The sequence below is a fragment of the Talpa occidentalis genome, unplaced genomic scaffold, assembly GCF_014898055.3.
Source record: "Talpa occidentalis isolate TD23 unplaced genomic scaffold, MPIMG_talOcc4v2.1 talOcc4.2, whole genome shotgun sequence".
Taxonomy (NCBI): Eukaryota; Metazoa; Chordata; class Mammalia; order Eulipotyphla; family Talpidae; genus Talpa; species Talpa occidentalis.
This window is the reverse complement of record NW_023602073.1, coordinates 145,962,149-145,983,391: the sequence shown is the minus strand read 5'-3', so window position 1 is coordinate 145,983,391 and position 21,243 is coordinate 145,962,149. Positions and strand designations below refer to the sequence as shown.

General features: G+C 37.3%; 1 protein-coding gene across 1 annotated transcript in view; it reads left to right on the top strand.

The window, feature by feature from the left end:
• The first annotated feature begins 3,385 nt into the window (after positions 1-3,385).
• OPRM1 (opioid receptor mu 1) overlaps positions 3,386-21,243 on the top strand; it is an 83,401-nt gene continuing 65,543 nt past the window's right edge. The window contains 2 exon segments of the mRNA XM_054698163.1: positions 3,386-3,566; positions 5,301-5,392. Coding sequence (XP_054554138.1) covers positions 3,386-3,566; positions 5,301-5,392 — 273 coding nt within the window.

Sequence of the window (21,243 nt, the reverse complement as noted above, 5' to 3'; positions counted from 1 at the left end):
AAGGTCTTAAAGGTCCTTCCCCTCCTAATAGTTGAGGGAAAAACCAGACCTTTCCTGGGGAAGCCTAATTACTCACTACACCATAAGTTAGTGTGATAGGGGGATTCAACTCAATTGGAATGTAAGGCGTTGAGCCTTAGGAAGTTTAGGGGCCAAAGTGAGTCTAAGGACCAGGCACACAAAGTTATCTGAGGCATACAGAGGCTCAAACATGAACCAAGGTAACCTAAGGAAGGTACACAAACCACGTCCTTCTGTTTGCAGTCCGTCTTCCCTTTTATTTGTTTAAAAAGTTTGATGGAGGTATAATTTACATTCCATGAAATTTACCCATTTTAATTGTATAATTCAACAATCTTAATTAAATTTACAGAACTGTGAGCCCATCACCACAATCCAGTTTTGGAGCATTTCCATCACCCCAGAAAGATCCCCTGTGCCAAATTACAAACAATCCCTGTTCTCACCACAGTACTAAATAACTGCTAATCTATTTCTGTCTCTACATATTTGACTTTCCTGACATTTCATATTAACAAATCATATAATATATAGTCTTTTGCACTGCACGTGTTAGCATAATGGTTTTTTGAGATTCATTTGTGAGATAATACAATTCAGTGGTTTATTCCTTTTTATTACTGAATTGTATCCCATTTTTATGGGCATAGTGCATGTTTTATCCATGTGCCAGCTCAGGGACAAACTTTGAATTGTTTTCACTTTTTGCTATTTTAATAATATTGCTGCTATTATGAACAAGCCTTTATGTAAATGTTTTTCTTTTTTTTAAGATTTATTTATGCATGTAAGAACTGGGGTACAGGCCAGAAGTGCGGGGGTGAGAGGATTCACCAGAGACAGAATGGAGAGCAGAACAGACAGGTCTACTGAAATACACTGCTGAGGGGAGCAGCGGGGACACAGGAGAGGTCTGCTGGGCTATGTGGGTCACCTCCCTGGCTGGAGATCTAACTTGCCCTGCAGTAGTTCTTGATAGCTTCATAGTGCTGACACTCAACTCCTTGCACCACCAGATAGGCCCCTGTAAATGTTTTTCTTTCTAAGGTAGATATTTAGGGTAGATATCTAGGAGTACAACCATCAGCTTTTATGATAATATTTATGTTAAACTTCTTAAGAAAATGCCCCATTCTTAATAACATAGTTGTAACATTTCACATTTCTACCAACAAGTGTTCCAGTTTCTACACATTCTTGTTAGCATGTGTTATTGTCTCCCTGTTTTAGTACATCCATTTCCTTGTATAGGAAGTGACTTCTCAGGCCTCCCCTGGTGGCGCAGCAGTTGATTGCTGGGCTCCGAAGCTGCCCGCAGCCTCTGCAGCGCTGGTTCAATCACTGGCCGCCAGCGAGGGTCCCACATGGCGCAACAGACATCTCCTGCCACGCCTGCTGCTCCCCTCAGCAGTGTACTTCTTCAGTCTGCCTGCTCTGCTCCCCGCTCTGGCTCTGGTGAATTCTCTCACCCTCCCACACTTCTGACTGTACCCAATGTTTTTATAAATAAATAAATAAATCTTTAAAAAAATAATAATTCTACTTAAGTACATTACTTCATTAAAAAAAAAAAAGAAGTGACTTCTCATTTTTCTCATTTATTTTTTAAACCAGCCATAACTGAACTGGAAAGTAGCTACAGTAAGAGGTATACTGTATCTGACTTTACGTAAAGGAGAAAATTTGTTACACATGTTCTTCTCATTTGAAGCTTTCAAATCATAGACTTGTTCCTACCAATTGTATTATTGCCCTTCAGATGACTATCCCATCAATTTATCTTTCTGGTGGCAAGTAAGAGTTGTATAACCCTGGAACGTTAAATTATGACTTCAATCGAATCTGACAGTGGATGGAGAAGTGTGTTTGTGTATGTGTGGCTATCTCTGCCAACCTGTTGCACACTAAGATCATTCAATCTAAAAAATGAAAATCCGTAGGTAGTCTGAGAGGTATTTTAGATAAATGTTTCCAAATCCTTATAGCTTTTCAGGCAAAATTGTGCTAATAAGAGTAAAACAAACTGCTTTGAGTTCTTTTTATCTCTTTTGTCTTCTATCTAACTTCTTTCAAACTTAAAAAAAAAAAAAACTACCATAATGACATGTCTTGAAAGACAGGTTTTTGGAAGGAAAAGGAAAAAATAAAAGATGCTAAAAACATAAATTGGAAGATAAGAGCCCTACAAAAGTCCCTACTTGGTATTTGGAATGATCCGATTGCACTAGATTTCATAACAATTTCAAAACCATTTTGAACATCCCAGAGTTATTTCATTTTTTTGCTTATCCCATTTGGCAAGTCAGAGAAAAGGACCTTTTTCCATTATGCAAATTAGCTCTGATGGCTTTTAAGCTCATGGTCCATCACGCTCTGTGAGGTAATGAGCATGTTAGACACATTCTGTCACAGTAGCTTTATTTGTAATAATTTCCTGTTTCTTCACTGGAAACTTCTGGGAAATGGTGTAGAACAAGATCTGCCTCTTCCTTGGGGTACCAGGAAAAGGAAGCTGGGCATTTAGCCACAGGTTTTTGTGGCCACTGGCCAAGAGTGTCGTCAGAGTGTCCTCTCCAGCCCTCCTGCAGCAGAGCAAGCCCTTTGCAGCAACGGTCCCTGCAGGTGCTAGAAAGTGAGTTCTCAGGAAGTGGGGACAGGACACGGAGAGCATCCACCAAGTAACTAACCCTAGTGAGTCAGTGCAGAGAGAAAAGGCAGAGAGAGCATTTTCCAAGTTGTTTATAGAAAATCAGGCATCCTTTCTTTCCCTAAAAGGGAAATACTACCTTTTAGGAATGTGAAGCTAACCACTATGCACAAACACCAAAAATGCGACTCTCTCTCGTCAAGAGATATGAATGTAGGAGATAAGCGGTAGTGAGGACTGTATTTTTTTTTTTTATCTTGCTTATGGAGAAAACAAGAAGGATGATTAACCAAGCTATAGAAATGTATGTTTGTTACTTATATTTGTAACTCTCCCTTTAAAGAAAGCTCAGTGATTTACGTTTCTTCTCTCATTGCTTCCAAGCCAGTTTCACGCAATCCTGCTTTCTCATCCATTTACTATGTCTTGGGAAGTTTCTGTAATTGTGTGATCACTTTTAGTTCTTCAAGTCTAGTCTAATTTAAAGCACCAACATTAAATTCAATACATCTCAGCTCACCCACCCTTTCCTATACCATAGCCATTTTCAAGAATTGGTTTGGGAGTTGCTTGCAGTGATAGAGGAAAATAGAATTTGATCTGACTTCTTTCTTACCCTTTTCTCTGTTTAGATCTACTGAGAGGTGGACGTGAAAAGGAGAGAGAGTAGAGCAAAGTTCATCTATGCAGAAGTTGGTCACTAGCCCCTGGTCTGCCATGGTCTTGCTGCTGCTGGTCTCCACTGGGCAGCAACAAGGTGGCAGGAAGGCTTTTCTGAGTGCACTGCTCACCCACAGCTCCATGTCACTGATGGCCTGCTCAGAAATAGCAGTGCCTCCTTTAGCTGCGATAGTGGCTCACGCCTACAATTACTTCTCTGGGAGGGATCATATTGCTGGTAATATTGCTTGCTAGACTTACCGGGTGCCTGGATTCTTCCTCCCTCCTCCTGTCTTTATGTTCCAACTCTTGGAGCCACAGGGACTGCACCATCCTGTGTTATGCTCCTCCCAAGATCACAGAGAACCGAGAAGGTTTGGGGAACTGGTTGCTTCTCATCTCCTCACAGCATCCTATAGTTCCTTCTCACACTGTTATCCCAGGCTGCTCCAAGAAGCTTCCCCCATTTGGAAATCTCCAGACCATAACTGGGCACAGCTGTATGTTTACGGATGTCCCTAAACTCTGGGGAGCCCTCACAAGCTGGTCAATGAACTTGCTCCTTTATACCCCAAGGGAAGTATGTGGTGGCAGGAGCAATTGTGCAAATCAATAAATATTCAGCCTTGAGTTGAGATGCAAGTGGTCCTTTAGTGCTGGCACAACTGAGAGCTATTAGAGGTTCCCAGGGCGCTTCTCTCAATCCCTTGGGGGGAGGAAGTATCCCACAGTGAACACTACATCTCTTTTTATTTTAATCTATTTTCTTACATTGTTGTTCATTTTTGGACAGTGTTTGATTTCTCCCTTCAGGTGTAGTCCCCATACATGGGAGCACAGGACCCGTCACCATAGTCCCTGTGCTCCTCCTGTTTTGACCCCGGCCCTCCCCCCTCTCCTGTTGGAGGCCTCAGATCTATAGTCAGATATTGCAAGTTTTGTCTATTTCCTCACCCTTTGTCTAGTTCCTCCATAATTCCACATGTAGGTGAAATCATCTGATATTTCTTTTTTCTTTTACCTTATTTTGCTTAGCACAATCCCTCCAGCTCCAACCATGTAGCCACAATGCAAATCAAAACCACAGTGAGGGTCCTCCCTGGTGGCACAAGGGTTAAGTTTCAGTGTCATCAAGCTATCACCCCCGTGGCCTGAGTTGATCCAGGGCCAGGGAGTTGACCCACATATGGCGGCACAGCAGACCTCTCCTGTCTCACCTGCTGCTCCCATCAACAGTGTATTTCAGCCAGTGCCTGTTCTCCTCCCACTCTGTCTCTGGTGAGTCTTCCTACCCCTCCATATTTCTGGCCTACACCCAGTTCTTCTATGCATAAATAAATAAATACATTTATGCATACAAGAGCTGGGGTACAGGCCAGAGGTGTGGGAGGTGAAAGGATTCACCAGAGACAGAGCAAGGAACAGAACAGGCTGATTGACTGAAATACACTGCTGAAGGGAGCAGCGGGCAAGTCAGGAGAGGTCTGCTGTGCCATGTGGGTAGCTCCCTGGCCGGGGATCGAACTCGTGCTGCAGTGGCTGCGGACAGCTTCATAGGTTGTGTCTTAACCCCTTGCACCACCAGGGAGGTCCAATAAATAAATCTTTAAAAAAAAAAAAAAACATAATGAGATACCACCTCACAGCTGTGACAATGACCCACAATTTAAAAAAAAAGCAAAAGCAAAAAAAAAAAAAAAAAAAACAGAAACAACAAATGCTGGTGAAAATGTGGCAAGAAGGAGCCCTTTCATGTCTCTGAGACCTCCCTGCTTAGTCCTCTCTCTTAACTGAAAGAGAAGGGCTTGCCCTCCAAGTTCTGTCTTTGGAATCCAAAACAGATTTCCATGAACCTACGTATCACTTGAGGATGTTTCTAAAATACAGATCTGGATCCATATATCCAGACTGTTATTTGAAGTTCTGTGTTTCTAACAACCTCACAGATGATGTTGATGCTGCCAATTCATAGACCGCACCCCAGGTGGAGACTCAGAGCTCTGTGGCCACAACTCTGCCGGCGCTGGTGAGGAGCCCCAGCAGGCAAGGGAGAGCGGAGCCAATGTAAGGCTGAGAAGGACACTTGCATCCCCATTCCAGATCCTTTTGTGTGGTTTGGATATTTCCTGTTTTATTATTTGTCATTAAAAAAAAACAAGTTAAGCAAAACAAAAGCATAAAAATAATTTCAAAGCCTTGCCATACTTATCAGAGAGACTTGGATGGTTTTTATAATTTTACGTGTGTGTGGGTTTCCAATATTGATTTTTCCTTAGTACACATGAAAGGGGAGACACATCTGCTCACCCTGCTTCCACTAATTAGCAGTCCAAGCCTTTCTCATGTGAGATGGACATGTTTATTGAGCAAATCTCTGTTAACCAAAAAGAAATTCAAAATGCATTCTTAGACTTTGGGGGTCATACTCCGTGACTACATCAAATTACTTTGGTTTCCTATTTGTTAAAGACAGAACAGGCCTTAGACCGTAACCTAAAAGCACAGACCCTCCATGTTTCCCTCTGCCAAAGACTTACTAAACATCAGGAAAATTCCCCTGGTGGTTATTTGACCTAAGAAAATGCAGCCTTTTTATCTGTGTTCCTGGCCCCCAGACCCTTGCTGAGTCTTCCATATTAATCTGTCAGATTTTCATTCCTCTCTCCTTTCTAATATGCAGGTCCCCTAATGCAAGTCATTTTTGTTTGTTCCTTAGGCTTCTTTTCCTTCCTCTAAATTCACTATCATAGATGTGCTGCTGAGGTTAAGCGAGGATTTATGCTCACAGGCTTCAGTCCTAATTCTTTCCAATTTTGAGTCAGGCTGTGCCCTAGGTTCCCTGTACACTCAGCGCCATCTCTGGTCATGAGCTGGAATTGCAAGTCCTTTAGGTGTAGATATTTCCCCCTCCTCAAAAATGAAGGGGGAGAATAATTAAAAAATAATTTAAAATTATTTAGTGATATTTTTCACCATCAAAAATATATTAATCTACAGGTGAATTTTAAAATAATTTTAAGTTTATTTTTTTATTTTTTGGGGGGTAACATCAGTGCAGGTTTTAGTAATGCAGGGTCATGCAATTCTTCAGATGTGTATTATCTTTCTTTAGTGTCTTTCTTAAGCTCATCAGTGCTCACTTCAAGGGGCTATATATATTTTTTAATTATCAAATCAGGAATGACTTGCTGCCAACTCTAAGCTTAGAGTGGCTAGGGCTGAGCTAATGAATTTACAACCTTCGTACCTCCTCCACACTGCAAAAAGGGGCAAGTTTCAACTGAGAAGCAGTTAATGTGTTTGGGGCTATGCTGCATACAATGCAATGAATGTGAATCTTGAGGGGTCTCCCTGGAGGCACAAGGGGTTAAGTCTTAGCATTGTGAAGCTATCACCAGCCACTGCAGCCTGAGCTCAAACCCTGGCCAGGGAGGTGACCCACATGGTGCAACAGACCTCTCCTGTCTCGCCTGCTGCTCCCCTCAGCAGTGAATTTCAGTAGATCCCCCTGTTCTGTTCCTTACTCTGTCTCTGGTGAATCCTCTCATCTCCTCCCATCTCTGCCTACAACCCCAGCTCTTATATGCATTAATAAATAAAATAAATCTTTAAAAAAAAAAGAAAGAAAATGAATCTTGTAATATATTTGTTTTTGAAATATTCTCAGTTACTGGCATGTTTTGGGTATAAATATGTACAGTGGATACATATTTATATGATGGAATCAAGCTTTTTAACTTTGTGTTTCAGACACAATGTCTGCACTTATGCCTTTCAATTTTGTCTAACATCATGATCAATATTTTTCTGTTTTTCCCCAATCTTATATTTCTTCTCCCTTTCTGCTGTCTTTTTCTTGTTCCTCTCTTCTTGGGCCAAATCTGTGTGTGTAAACCTTGCCTAGACATTAAGACATATGCACTTCATTTGCTATACATTAAAGGTAAATAAAATTGTACTCAATTTGTATACTAAATAATAAAATAATGTTACTAATGGCTAATGTAAGTAATATTTAATATGTGAACAAAATGTTAACCTTTGATTTTCATCAGTATTTTTGCTACACTAGGACAATTTTGTGGAATTTCACTTGTTCTTTTTGCTGCAGTTATTTTTCTCATGATTCTGAATACAAAGAAAGAATGAGTTACCATCATAGGGAAACAAAGTGTTAATCTCTGATCTTCTTGCTCGAAAAGAAAGTTACTGCAAAGTGCCTGCCAAAATAAAGAAACGTCATTTTCTGAAAATTAACACTGAAAATAACTCTGGGTTTAAATAAAGATCAAGAGAGCAGGAGAAAACAAAGCACAAGAGAGCAGGTGGAAATTTGAAAATGTAAAAATGATTATACCAAATGATTAAATGATAGCTGCTGTGTAGTTACATGAAAAGAATGGCCTTAAATTTGGTGCATCACTGTGGAACTACACAGAAGTCAAATAATTCTTTTAAAAATTTGTCGACTGAATCTGATTTACCTTTTATGACTCTGATCTGGCTCCTCCACTAAAGTGGAAGCCACTGAAGAATAAAGATCCTCTTCACATCTTGTTCCAGCACAGAGCCACTGCATTGCTGTTCAAGATTCACTCCTGGTGACCTGCTGTAATGTGACCGACCAACCCATCCCGGGTAGGTTTGTGAACGGTTCTAGCAGCCACGTGCTCTTCGCCATTGTTTGTAGTCACCTACTCCTCCGTGCACTCCACTGCCCTCCTCTACCCCACACCACCACCACACCGCACTCTGCTGCGCCACCCTTATATACCAGTCTCTTAGCCCAGGTGTACCCACTTACACATGCCCACACCCTATTCCAGGTGCCCGCCATCAGGCATGCACTCAGGGCCGCAGGGTTCCCTCATATATCCTTATGGCAGGAGGGCAGAAAAGCCTGCTACCTTTTACCTACCCTACACCTGCCAAATAGCTATAGGTCTCTCTTCATTTAGTACCATTTACTCTGAAGCCTGGTAATAGAAGTTTTTTTTCCTTCAGAGCTAAAATTTCCATGCAAAAGCCAATTTACCCTTTAAGAATACAATGGTAAGAGAATAGCAATGTTTCCCATATTGAATTAATTCTAAAGGGAGAAATCCTGCTTCATAGGAATTCTTTAAATTTTGAAATAGGATCTGTTTGCAGCACTCCCCAAGCCCAGGTGATTTTTGTTAAGAACAGTCTTAAGCACCAACAGCAGACAGAGCTTAGTCTTTATTTTCTGACTTATTTGTTGACAAGATTTTTTTTTTATTTTGTTTTGCTCCAGGTATGGGGTTACCTACTGGACCAGTGGCAGGCTATAACATGTGAGAGCCTCACACAGAAGGCCTCACAGAGAATATATCAACTTCACATGTTGATATATGTAATATAGAGACATGAAATAAAATGTATGTTTAAATAGGTATCTATGTTGTTATATAACAAAACAGCATATGAAAATTATGATGCACATTTTATAATCCTGTTCTTCCAAAGGGAACCCACATTTTGCTACACCATCCTCAGATGCCTTATGGCTACCTCTTGTAAGGACCTGATTCCCAAGGTTCTAATAATCTCCTGTTGCCTCTTATCTATAAGTACAATGAGATTTATGTCAGAGTAAGTTCCTAAGATATAAGATTTGTAGCTCTTAGTTCCTATTGTCTGATTAAATCTTGCTGTAGAGGCAGGACAGGACATAGTGCAGGTTTTCTGATCCAGCAGACCGGGTAAAGGAGGAGAGAGTCCTGGAGCCCTCAGGGGCTTTTTGCAGGCTGTTATTGGGATTTACCCCGTACACAGCAGGCAGGGGTGCTGGGGGGCCGGGAGGTTGGCAGGCCTCCCAGCAAGTCTTCACTCTATCTGGGCTCTCCGGCCTTCTCTGCTTCTCTCTCGGCTTCTGCTGCTTCTTTCTCAGCTTCTCTTTTGGCTTCTGCTGGAGTCCCCGTGATGCCGCCCTTAAAAGCACAGTCTCAGCCCAGGTGAATCCCATCTACCTATGCCCACACCCTCCTCCAGGTACCCGCCATCAGGCATGCATTCAGGACCGCAAGGATCCATCATCTATCCTAATGACGGGAGGGCAGAAAAGCCTGACATTTTTTTCCTTACCCTACACTTGCTTACCTTGAGATGTATAGTTTCAGTATCCTCTTGCACAGGATAGCTAGATGTCCAAGTTATGGTGTTATTATTTGCTATAATAAATCTTTATATTTTGTCATTTTTAAAGTGAATTTTAACTAAGACTTTAGGGTTTCATATTTAAAAGCATGTCTTTCAAAGTCTATACTCTCCTCTAAGATAGTAAAGGGAGATATTTGAGGACTAGGGGGAATAATGGAAAACTCTCAACCCATATTATCTTCTTACAGTATTAACTACAAAAATAAGCAATCGACTATAACAATGGGGTTTGACTTTTCTGTAGCTACAAAATGCAAAGTCAGATCCATGCTCACATAAGAGTGGGTATATTATAGATATTCCAAAGAATTATTCAAGAATTAAGTAACTTCTAAATTAAAAGAATGAAATGATAAAGCTATCTATATCACTACTTTTCTAATTTTCAGTGTTTTTCCAGGGAGATTTTTATTACGTAGAGAAATAGTGATTATCCAGATCACTCACTGGAATGTGGGCTATTTTGACTGTTAGAGCTCTTGGTGGTTATTTTCATGATATGAATGTAGATTTATCAGGTCAAGGTTCTAATACCCTGATGTGTATTAATAATCTGATCCCCAAAAATCTTATTCTTAAGTAATGGCATAAATTCCAAGTTGAAATATGCTAGAAGACTATAAAAGTGCATTAACAAAATGAAATGATTGCTGTTTATGCTATTCATAGCATAAAAAATAATTATGTCTCTATACTAGGTTAAATTATCAGAAAATAAGATCTTTGCAAGAGGCTTTCCTCTACTTCAATAGTAAAAGAATAAAATCAGAAATTATCAGCTGTCTTGATTAGCACATTTACCTTTTGCTATATTACTTAAAAGGAAACAGCCAGAACTTTAAGATTGATTCGCATCTCCATACCACTATTCTTAGAATTTTCCTGGAGATAAAGACAGATATCTTTTAAGACCCACACCCATGAGCTCTAAAACCCAAGAGAACTCTGAAGATGGAGCAGCAAGTAATGGGGAAGGCTAGCCCCAACCAGATATTAAAATAATGTAATCCATATAGTCTCTTCTAAGAGAGAATATATGTTGGCTTTGTGCTTTATTCAGACAGAATCATGGGGTTGGGAGGGGCATAAACACTCTGAAATGCACATGTGAATAATATATGATAAAAGAACCATTTTCAATTTGCATTGTTTATATTTTTAAATGAGCAGTGTTGAGATAACTGGATAGCCATTTGGATGAACAATAAAATTGGCTCACGCAAACAACAATATAATGGCTGATTCAAATGAATCAGAGTTTGAAACAAAAAGTGAAATCATACAAATCCTGGAAGCAAATGGGTAAATTATAACCTCAAATAAATTCAAATGACTTTTATTCAAATAGCTATTCAACTTGTTCATGATAAGAGCAACCTTACTCAAAATAAGAGAATATGCAAATAAAAATTACACCAAAGAAGCGCTTTCCATTTATTCCTTCAGTACAAAACCAGAAAATGTCATCTGTTGACAAAACCGTAGGAAAAAAAGACATTTCATATGTTTTTGGAGGGAATGCAAGCTGGAGCAATCACTATGGAAAATAATTTGGAAATAGCCAGCAAAATTACATAGCATTTCTCTTTTTTACCCTGAAATCTCACTAGCTTGGATCTATGACACAGATAAACAGACAAAAAAAGAGGGAAAAAAGCGACTTCTGCATTATGCATTGCAGGAGTATTTGTTAGAGCAATTTAAATGTATCAATAGGGAGCAGGTTGAATTACATGATACTACCTCACAAAGGATTACTATGTAGTCATAAATATAAATGAAAACTCTCTGTATACAACTAGGGATTAACGTCAGAGAAGTGTTTTTCAGTAACAAAAGCAAAGTTAAAAAGAGTTGGTATAGTAAACTACAATTTATCTTTTTAAAAAAAACTTTAGGTCTTCCCTGGTGGAGCAGGCGGTTGAGTGCAGCGCTATGAAGCTGTCCACGGCCTCTGCAGTGCCAGTTCGATCCCCGCCAGCCTCGGAGCAAGCCACATGGTGAGCAGACCTCGCCTGTCTCCCCGCTGCTCCCCTCAGCAGTGTATTTCGTCAGTCTGCCTGTTCTGCTCCCCGCTCTGTCTCTGGTGAATCCTCTCACCCTCCCATGAATCTGGCCTGTACTCCGGCTCTTGTATAAAAAAAAAAATAAACTTCCTACTAAACATAGATCTTCCATAGGATCCAGCAATTCCACTCCTAGGTATTTACCCAAAGGACACAGAAACATCAATTCCAAAGAGCATCTGCACACCTATGTTTATAGCAGCACTGTTTATAATAGCTAAGCTTTGGAAACAACCCAAATGCCCAAAAATAGATGACTGGATAAAGAAGATGTGGTACATATACACCATGGAATATTACTCAGCAGTCAAAAAAGATAAACACATGCAATTTGCAGCAACATGGATGGCGCTGGAAGGGATCATGCTCAGCGAAATAAGCCAGAAAGAAAAAGAAAAATACCGGATGGTCTCACTCATAGCAGGAATCTAGAAAACTTAAATAAGGGACAAGGAAAAAGAATAACTATAAGAAAGTAAAAATCAAAATCAACAAAAAAATATGAACCAGAGACACTCTATGGGGGTTGGGGGGCAGGGAGGGGAGGGATTGGGGTCAAAATAAGGGGGTTGCAATTGTATGGGGAATATAAAAAAAAACTTTAGTGCATATATGTGTATGCTTAATATTTTTTTAAAAGGAAAGGAAATGAACATTTTAAAGGTAGTTGACTATGTAATTGTGGGAGGAATTAGGAGCAAGGAAATAGAGGCAGATGCTATATTTCTTTAAATATGTCTTGGGTTGGTTTTTCAGTTGGAAAATATTTTACATAGTTAAAAAATAAATATTTACATAGTTAAAAATATATACATCTTTAATTTTCAAAATGTTTTACGGTATCTTGAGAAAACAAATGGACCTAAGTATATGTGTAATTGACATGATACAGTCATAAAAAAATTGTACTAAATGATTTTAAAATATAATAGAGATTTACCACCAATACATGTACCGTAAGGACAGAGACCTGGAAAAATAAATTGAGCTTATTTTGAAAATCACATCATTGATGGTAGTGTTTAGAGTGTACTACTGGCATCATTATATATTTTTTTATATTATGCAATAAATTTTTAAAAATCTGTGAAATCCTATCATAGTCAATATCCTTTAACACCAGAATTCTCAGTGTAGGCATAAGAAGACAGAGAAATAAGGTAGAAGAAATTAAGTAAAATGCCTGTGGTCATGAATTTGATTTGGAAGCATAAATATGACATATCATGTTACTTATCTTTTATTCAAAGATATAAAATAGCACATTGGAGATATGGCTGGTGTCAGGACAAGACAGAAAATAAGCAAAGTTGATCCTGAAATATTTTGTTATACCAGATATTAAAGAATATAAAAGACTTGTAGAAACATCGAAAGAACTCAGGAGCCAATTTAAGGGGTTTCACCTCAAAGGGCTTCCCTGAAATGAGATAATCATAACATCAATTAAAAAAAAAATAGCTAAAATGAATGCAAAGCAAGAAATGCATGTCTGTAATTAGTTCATAAAGATCCGAATACATTTTTAAGTGTTGGTTAATTACTGTTTCAAAAATTAGTAGACAAGCCCTATCGCTGATAATGTTACTGTGATTTGCTTAAAAAGAGTTCTCTTGGGAGATAAATTAAATTTTTAAAATGAGTTATCTTAAGAGACGTACGTACACAGAAGCATTTATGGAATAAGTAATAGAATGAATGGAATTTTCTCAAAATAATACAAGAGCAATGAGGTAGCTCTGGAAACTATTGGCCATGGGTTACTTAATTGTTGAAGATAAATAAAGTTACATGGAATTTCATTGTACTTCTCAGTGTACTTTTATGTATGTTTGCAATTCTCTATTAAAAAAAAAAAAAAAAAGTTAGAAGGGGGGTCCTGCTCTTGTCTAAAGAACTGACAATGTAAACCAATATCAACTCAATAAAAAATATTTTTTAAAATACTGTAAAATTTAAAAAAAAATTTTAAAGCTAAAAAAGCACATCACTGTATCATCAAATTTAATAAATAAATAAAAATTAGACCCATCTGCCTGGTGATCTTGAAGGACAAATGGAATTTAAATCAGAAGGGAAAGTTCCCTCCAGAGGAGTCAAGGAGTAGATGCTCAAGGAAGCTCAGCTCAGTAAACCGGCTTTGCTTTGTTGGTATGAATATTACTTAAGAGTTTGAAGAACAGAGGGAATATAAGTCTGGCGTGGCAAGCAGAACTCACATCTTGAAGGGTTTTATGTGCTATGAAAAAAGCTGTACTTTATTGTGAGTGAAATGGGGAGCCATTAAAAATTTCTAAGCAAGCCAGTAACATCACTGGCATTGGATTTAGAAAGTGCAATTAGCGACTTGAGGAGAATTGATTGAAGTGAGGGCAAGCCAGCACTGAGCAGGCCGTTACAGTAATTCAAGGGGAAAATATAATAGAGATACAATTGTCAAGATTTAGTGATTGAATGTGAGTGATCAAGAATAAGAAATAGTCTAGAATGACTCCCAGATTTTTTATTTTGCTAACTTGTTTGGATGGGGTGCAATTAAATTATAATAGAATTAATTTTGCAGGGTTTGGGAGCCTGTCAATACATCCTAAGCTAAGGAAATGTCGACAAAACTAGGAAGCACAATTAAAAGGAAATTCTGTCAAGTGTTCACTTATGAAAATCAACAGTTAGAGAACATGGTTCCTTGAATCAGAGAAATGATTTTCTGAGTGATGGTAAATAGAGACTTAAATATTCTGAGTCACAGTTTTGCATTCTTTGCAAAACATACAAGAATATTTGCTTTCCAATCCTTTAGCAAAGACAAGCAAAAATGTATTAAGATCTTGTGAACTAAAAAAGTGAGATTTCTAATGCATGGACACACAGTGGTATTCAGTATTTAAATACAAAGTGAATTTCATCCGTTTACTATAATTTTCTGAGCTGCTCTGTATAAAAGATCGTGTCTTTAATAACTGTCTTCTGGGCTGTTCCTATTGGTTTATTATGAACATGTTTTAACATTAAAATTATGATTATGGTAGTTAAAAGTTTAAGCAGCATGACATGAGTACTTGAAAGGGTCTTTAGCAATGATGTTGGTTCCCCCCATGGGGTCACTAACTTTGATGGCTCTAGAAACAGAAGAGGAAGTGCAGAGGTGATATCTTCAAGCTACATTCATCATATAAAGTGTAGTGTTTTCTGTCAGCACAGACATTTATATGCCGTGTTCTTACCTGCTGATGGAAACTGAGAAAAGCTAAAACCAAGCCAATATGTCCTAATGGCATTGCTTTTCAGGGAAGTTTTTCAAGTTCAGAAAGCCCACTTCCCTCAATTCACTGACATTGATTCTGGGAGAGCAGGGAGCTGGCACTTTCATTAAGTGGCTTCCAGTCTGTTTCCATAGTTCAGGCAAATCGGCACATGTGGCAATTTTGAGATGTGAATGAAGTCTGCCTCAGCAATGAGTAAGCAGTGTCCTCTTCCTGAGGATCAGTGCACTGAGAGGTCTGCATGGTTCTGGATCTTTATAGATAGGTTAATGAACTAGTCGATACCCATTTTTGCTTAGAGGCATACGCAATATAAATCGACAATAAACTCTACTTTGTCTCTATTGGGGTTTAGTCCATAAGGAAAAATTTTAGCATAGAGCAAAAAATGTTTGACAACTTCTGTTACCTGTTACACATAATACAAAGAGCAGAAAATGTGTTTTGATTAAGCAATACAAGATAAATCAGAGACATCAACCTCCAGGACGCATGACCAATTACCTAAAATGCATCATGCTCCTAGTTATTTCACCCTTAATTAAGATGTTTTAAAAACTGCAAACCTATCTTAATGGCAAATCCTCACTGCTTCTTTTTTCTTACAATTTATTATGTATAGAGTGTCTTCCTCCCACTCTTTTTGATGTGTTGCCTTTAACAGTGATTAATCCTAGTAGGAGTCATTGCTTTATAATTACATTTGATGAGATTTTGGCATAGGAGATGTAATTCAGAGTGCCATGTCTAGGAAGGAAGAAAATATATGTCTTCTGGGTAAGAAAAAAATATAACAACAAAACATCAGAAAGTGTTAGATATGCACTATATTTTAAATAAGAGTTATTTTAAATAAGGGTTTGGTCCACTCCAGATGTAAATTTGACAATATATCTTTCAAAGACCCTCAACTGATGTTAATTTCATTACCTTTTTATATTGTCAGAGAAAGTTACAGAGAAATAGTCTCTGATCCCTGATAATTATTTGCTATGGACACACACACACACACACACACACACACACACATACACCACTCATACTAAGTAATGTGAAATTATGACAAATATTTGGTTATTTTCATCTTAAGTAAATGCATATTTATTTAAGCATGGAACATGAACAGTTGGAAATTTAAACATGAACTTAGAAAATTTAAAACATGAGAAAATGATTCTATTAATATAATAAAAAGATAAAACTACAAAATGTTTCAAGCTTTAATAAAAATACAAAGTAATTGTCTGAATTTTCTTTTTTTACAAAGGGGCATTTCGGAATATTTAATACTGATAAGAATCTCTGACTGCTGGAAAGCAAAAAAAAAAAAAAAAAGGTATGTTGAAGTAAATGTGGATCCTATCTTTCAGACTCAGAAAAGATGTTCAGCCAGGGTCCGCCGTCTGATAAGTGGCATTTTATCTTGCAATCAGTATAATAGCAGCTATTATAATATAGCAAGTAATATTCAGGATTCTATTATGGCGAGAATACAAAGTTCAATTTCTATAATTTTTTTGACATATGTACGTATGAATTTCCACTATCCATTTCAAACCTTTAGAAATATAAATGCTGTATATACAGAAGATTTTTTTCAAGGCTCATTTTCCTCTTGTTTAAGGACTTAAGCTCTGCATGTCAACTACGTACCAAGCAGCTGTTGCTAGGATGTATCCGTTTCCATAGCAGTAGATGAACTCTTCAGATGCATCTAGAATTCCTCCTCTTCCTTGCTACCCCAGTACCCTTTGTCCATATGCAAATCAGTGCCCCCTCCTCTAACTGGAATAGCTTATTTGAAGTAATAATATCCTGTCATTAACATTTATATACGTCCAGTACAATATAGTATTGACTTTTTTCCCCTTTAAGCTCTATCTACATTCTTTTCCCAAGCTGGTTGAACTGCACAAATCCCTTGACCTGGGAATTGTCACACTTTGCCAAGTTAATAAAGATCAGAATCATTTTCTGCCAATGCACTTTTGAAAAACAGCAATTAATAAGCTAAATCAACTAAGTACAAATTGACTTTCTTTCTTTCTTTCTTTCTTTCTTTCTTTCTTTCTTTCTTTCTTTCTTTCTTTCTTTCTTTCTTTCTTTCTTTCTTTTTTTCTGTTCTTTTCTTTTTTAAGGCATTCACCATGGAACCAAGAATTGTGTTACAAAAGCAGTAGGCACTGTCCTGAATGTGGATTTGCACCAACCCATTTGGGACTGCAGCCTGAATTTCATGCAACAATTGAAACTGGCCCTCCAGAAGGACTTTTCAAAGTTCTCTAGCTCTTGGCGAAGAGTCACCTAGATCCTTTGGCTGTAAGAGGATTATGATGCGATTGTCCCCACCGGATCTAAAGTCATTACTGCAGACTTGACTCTCACTGCAATTATCCAAGAGCTTCAAGAATCAGCACGTTCAATAATTTCCCTTCACCAACTGATAGAATTCCTGGAGCAGTGGAAAAGGAGCAGAGCTACCACTTGACACCTTCCATAATATTCAATAACTCCTGTCAAGTGCTCAACAGAAGGAGAACTTTGTAATATTTAGGAGGAATAGGAAAACTTAAGATTGGTAGACACAGAACTCTCTACTATAGTTACTTGGGTGGACTTTGCAGAGCAAGCTCTTGTTTGGGGGACAGGACAATGGTGTCTTCACACAACTTCAGACATTCTGGAGAGAACAACATGGGGTTCATTTTGATGCAGATGCTATTCCAGCACACTCTCTTCTGTGTAAGCAGCAGTCCTGCCTCCTTCCCCACCCACCTGTCCTAGAAGCAGGAGAACAGAAACACAGAAATAAGTGCTAAATACATGAAATGATGCCATAATGAATATAAACTTTTGATGACTTTTACTATAAAATATAATGTTAGAATCAACTAACCAATGTGTGCTATGCTTCATCTGTGACAAAGGAATATATAGAGAGAGTATGTAAGTGTTAAATACCTTAACAATTTTTTAATATTTTCTGGTGAAGATACACTTATTTTTTGTATTACTACAACATACAAAAAACATAGTATAGCATTATTATATTATTACCTGAGGAGAAGAGAAATAATAACATTTGAAAGTTATCTTCCTAATATAACTTATATTTTAAAAATCTATTGATACAAAATGATTTTTAACCCATTTATATAAATACATTAGGATAGAAGTTGAGAATATGAAGCAATATAAGAGGAAAGATTTTGTAAACTTTTTTTATAATCTGTAATGGCCTCAGTGTTAATTTTGTCAAGGGAAGTAAAAACAAATTATATATGTGTGTGTGTATTTAAAATAATTTGTAATTGTACAAATTATAAATCTGTACAAACTGCCTAATTTGTAATTGTTGTTCAATAATTTACCAAAATTTATATTAGATATTAGAAATAGCATCCTCTTCCAATTATGGATTTGACTTTTTAGGATTGTTATTGGAGAAGAGATGAGGAAGTGACTCTGTCTCTTTGGGAGGATGATGAGCTTCAACTGTTTAAAAACAGCTGGTGATTGTTTTTGCCAGCATTTGGCATCCTGGTGAATATTGTTGCTTTGTCCTCATTATGAAAAAGCAGCAGAAGATAATTTTTCAATACTGATTATATTCCTCACTATGAATTCAATTAGGAAAAATGAAACCACCTCAAAAAACCTCTATTCCAATACATGTCCCTGCTAATTTTCTTCTGCACTAATTTTTATATTAAATGTAGAGTCAACAATGATTTCCATGATTTGGAAAATCTGGATTTAAATTATTTACCCAAGTTTAAGTTTTCATTCATTCATTCTTGTTTACAGTAGATAAAAAATGTAGACCTAGAGTTTGGTAAAATGCTAGGTCATGGAACTGGGAGCCAGATGGCCTTTGCTTTAGGTAGTTTTGTTTACTCTTTGTGCAGTAGTATTTATTAGTATAATGCATACATGAAATAAATGATGGCCATAATAAATACAAAATTTTGACAACTTTCATTGTAAAATATAATGTTAGCAAAAAAACATAATTATTACTGTGCAGTTGATTTACATTGATTTTATGAAAACTTAAAACATGCCTTCTTATTTCTTGGAAGTTGCTCTAATGAAATCACAGGAATTTTATGCAAAAATGTATGACTAGCACTGGGGATGGGTGAAAAATAATAATGAAATAGCTGTACAATAGGCCATTCAACTTTAATGTGATAATGCGGACGTCTACCAACTTATATTTGTTCTTACAAAACATGTGAAGTGAATAAAAGATAATTATATCACTATCTACATTTTAAAATACATCAAAACGTTACCAACAGGTATCTTTGGTGATGATATTTAAGGTGATTTTTTTCATTTAGCTTACTTTCTAACTTTTTATAATGGACAGACAAAATGTTCAGGTTATATGAAATATGTTTCCACATTTTATTATGTTTATTGAAATAACATTGGTCTACAATACTATCTATATTTTAAGGGCACAGGTTCATACCTTTACAAATGTATGTCTCATACCACACCCATCATAGTCCATTTGAGCATCTTCCCATCTATGTATATACCCCAAGCCTCTCCTTTTGGTAGCCTCAGTTCTACAGTCAGATTTCAAGGGTTTGATTTGGTTTGCTTTTGTCTATTTCTTTGCTTTGCTTCTTTATATTTCTCATATGAGGGAAATAATTCAGAATAAAAATCATTTTTAATAGAGTTGAAATATTGGAATTAAGGAGAAAGTCTAGTATAAGTAAAAGCATTAGAAAGGCTAATGATGGAAAGCTACCAAAGATAAAACTGATAGAAAAAAAGAGATAAAGAAAAGGGGACAGGAGATAGAAAAAATAATGCAAAGGAAAGGAAAAGAGAGAAAATATCGTTTTTTAAAAAAAAAATTATTTATTTTGCATAGAAGAATTGGCATGTAGAACAGAGATATTGGGGTTGAGAGGATTCACCAGGGACAGAGTGGGGAGCAGAACAGGCAGACTGACTGAAATACACTGCTGAGGGGAGCAGCGGGCCAGACAGGAGAGGTCTGCCATACATTTTGTGGGTCAGCAACCTGGCCAGGGATTGAACTTGAGCCATACTGGTGACAGTGCTGAGACTTAACCCCTAGGCTACCAGGGAGACCCCCAGAAAAGATCTCTTGATTTGTCAAGTGGCCTTGACTTGAGATTGGTACCTTTTCCCCAAACTAGATATTCTGAAAATAAGGACACTTTGTCTTACCATTATAGTGTTTCTACTGGTAAATTACCAAAAATTTGCATCTCAACCTGGTGTGTAAGATATCAAAAGATTCCCATGTTTTCAAAGCCACAAGACTTGTTGGAATCCTAAATAAAAATAATAGAAACACTTGTGTCAGTATACTATCCAGAAAACCCCCCATCTCTTTTCCCATGAGATTCATGAGAATTAGCCAATTTGGAAGTTAATGGTCAACATATATTGGAGAATAAACCATGCACAGAAATCAAGGTGGGGTTGTGTTTTGTGTGTCTGTGTGTGTGAGTTTGTGTTTACAAGGACTGATCCATATCTCAGTTAATAGGAAAGAAACTTTATGAATGGTAATAGTCAATTAACAGATTTAATTTCTGTTGGTGAATTATCTTTGAAAGTACCCCATGAGAGATTTTGTTACAAAACAGCCTCATTATTTCATCTGAGAACGACATGGATCTCCACTCCCAAAATAAATGGTGGGGCTTCTTGCCTCTGCCTTTTCTTCTCGCTACTTGTTTAACCAGAAGATTACTCCTCCAAATTTTGTCTAGAGATAATTTCTCTGTTCTTTAAGACATGAACCTGTTTTGTTTAATTCTGCTATACCCCAGTGCTAAAACAGGCCTTGGTTTCAATGTATGTGGGAATAAATGGTCTTATAAAGGAGTATTTAGATTTTATCCCTGTAAGTTTATGTGTTTCCACTATTAAAAAAGGCTCAAGTTTGCAATCTTTCACTATTATTTGAAAATCTACAAAATGTAGGTGAGCCAAAATTGTTGGCACATAGCGTGGGTTAAAAAATATTAGATGTGTGTCTTGGGGAAGGAAATTCTATGGGGAATCAATCTGAGGGGGTGGGGTAAAGCAAATATTGTCTAAAAAAAGATAAAAAAATGATAAATGTTAAAATTTAAAAATTAAATTAGATTAATTAATGATTAATTGAAATGTCACTTCTGTATGGCTTTCTCTTCAAGCAACAGTTGTTGTTGCCTACCCCCAATATCAGTAACATTATGTTGGCGTCTTTCATAGACTACTTAAAAAAAAACAATGCCCAAAACTGCTACTTCATTCTTAAATAGATTCCTCTCCCCTTTATGATGTTTGCAGTATTACTGAAACATCTCCATAACAGCAACAACAAAAACTGATCCCTGAATCACGGGGAACAATGAGACCATCA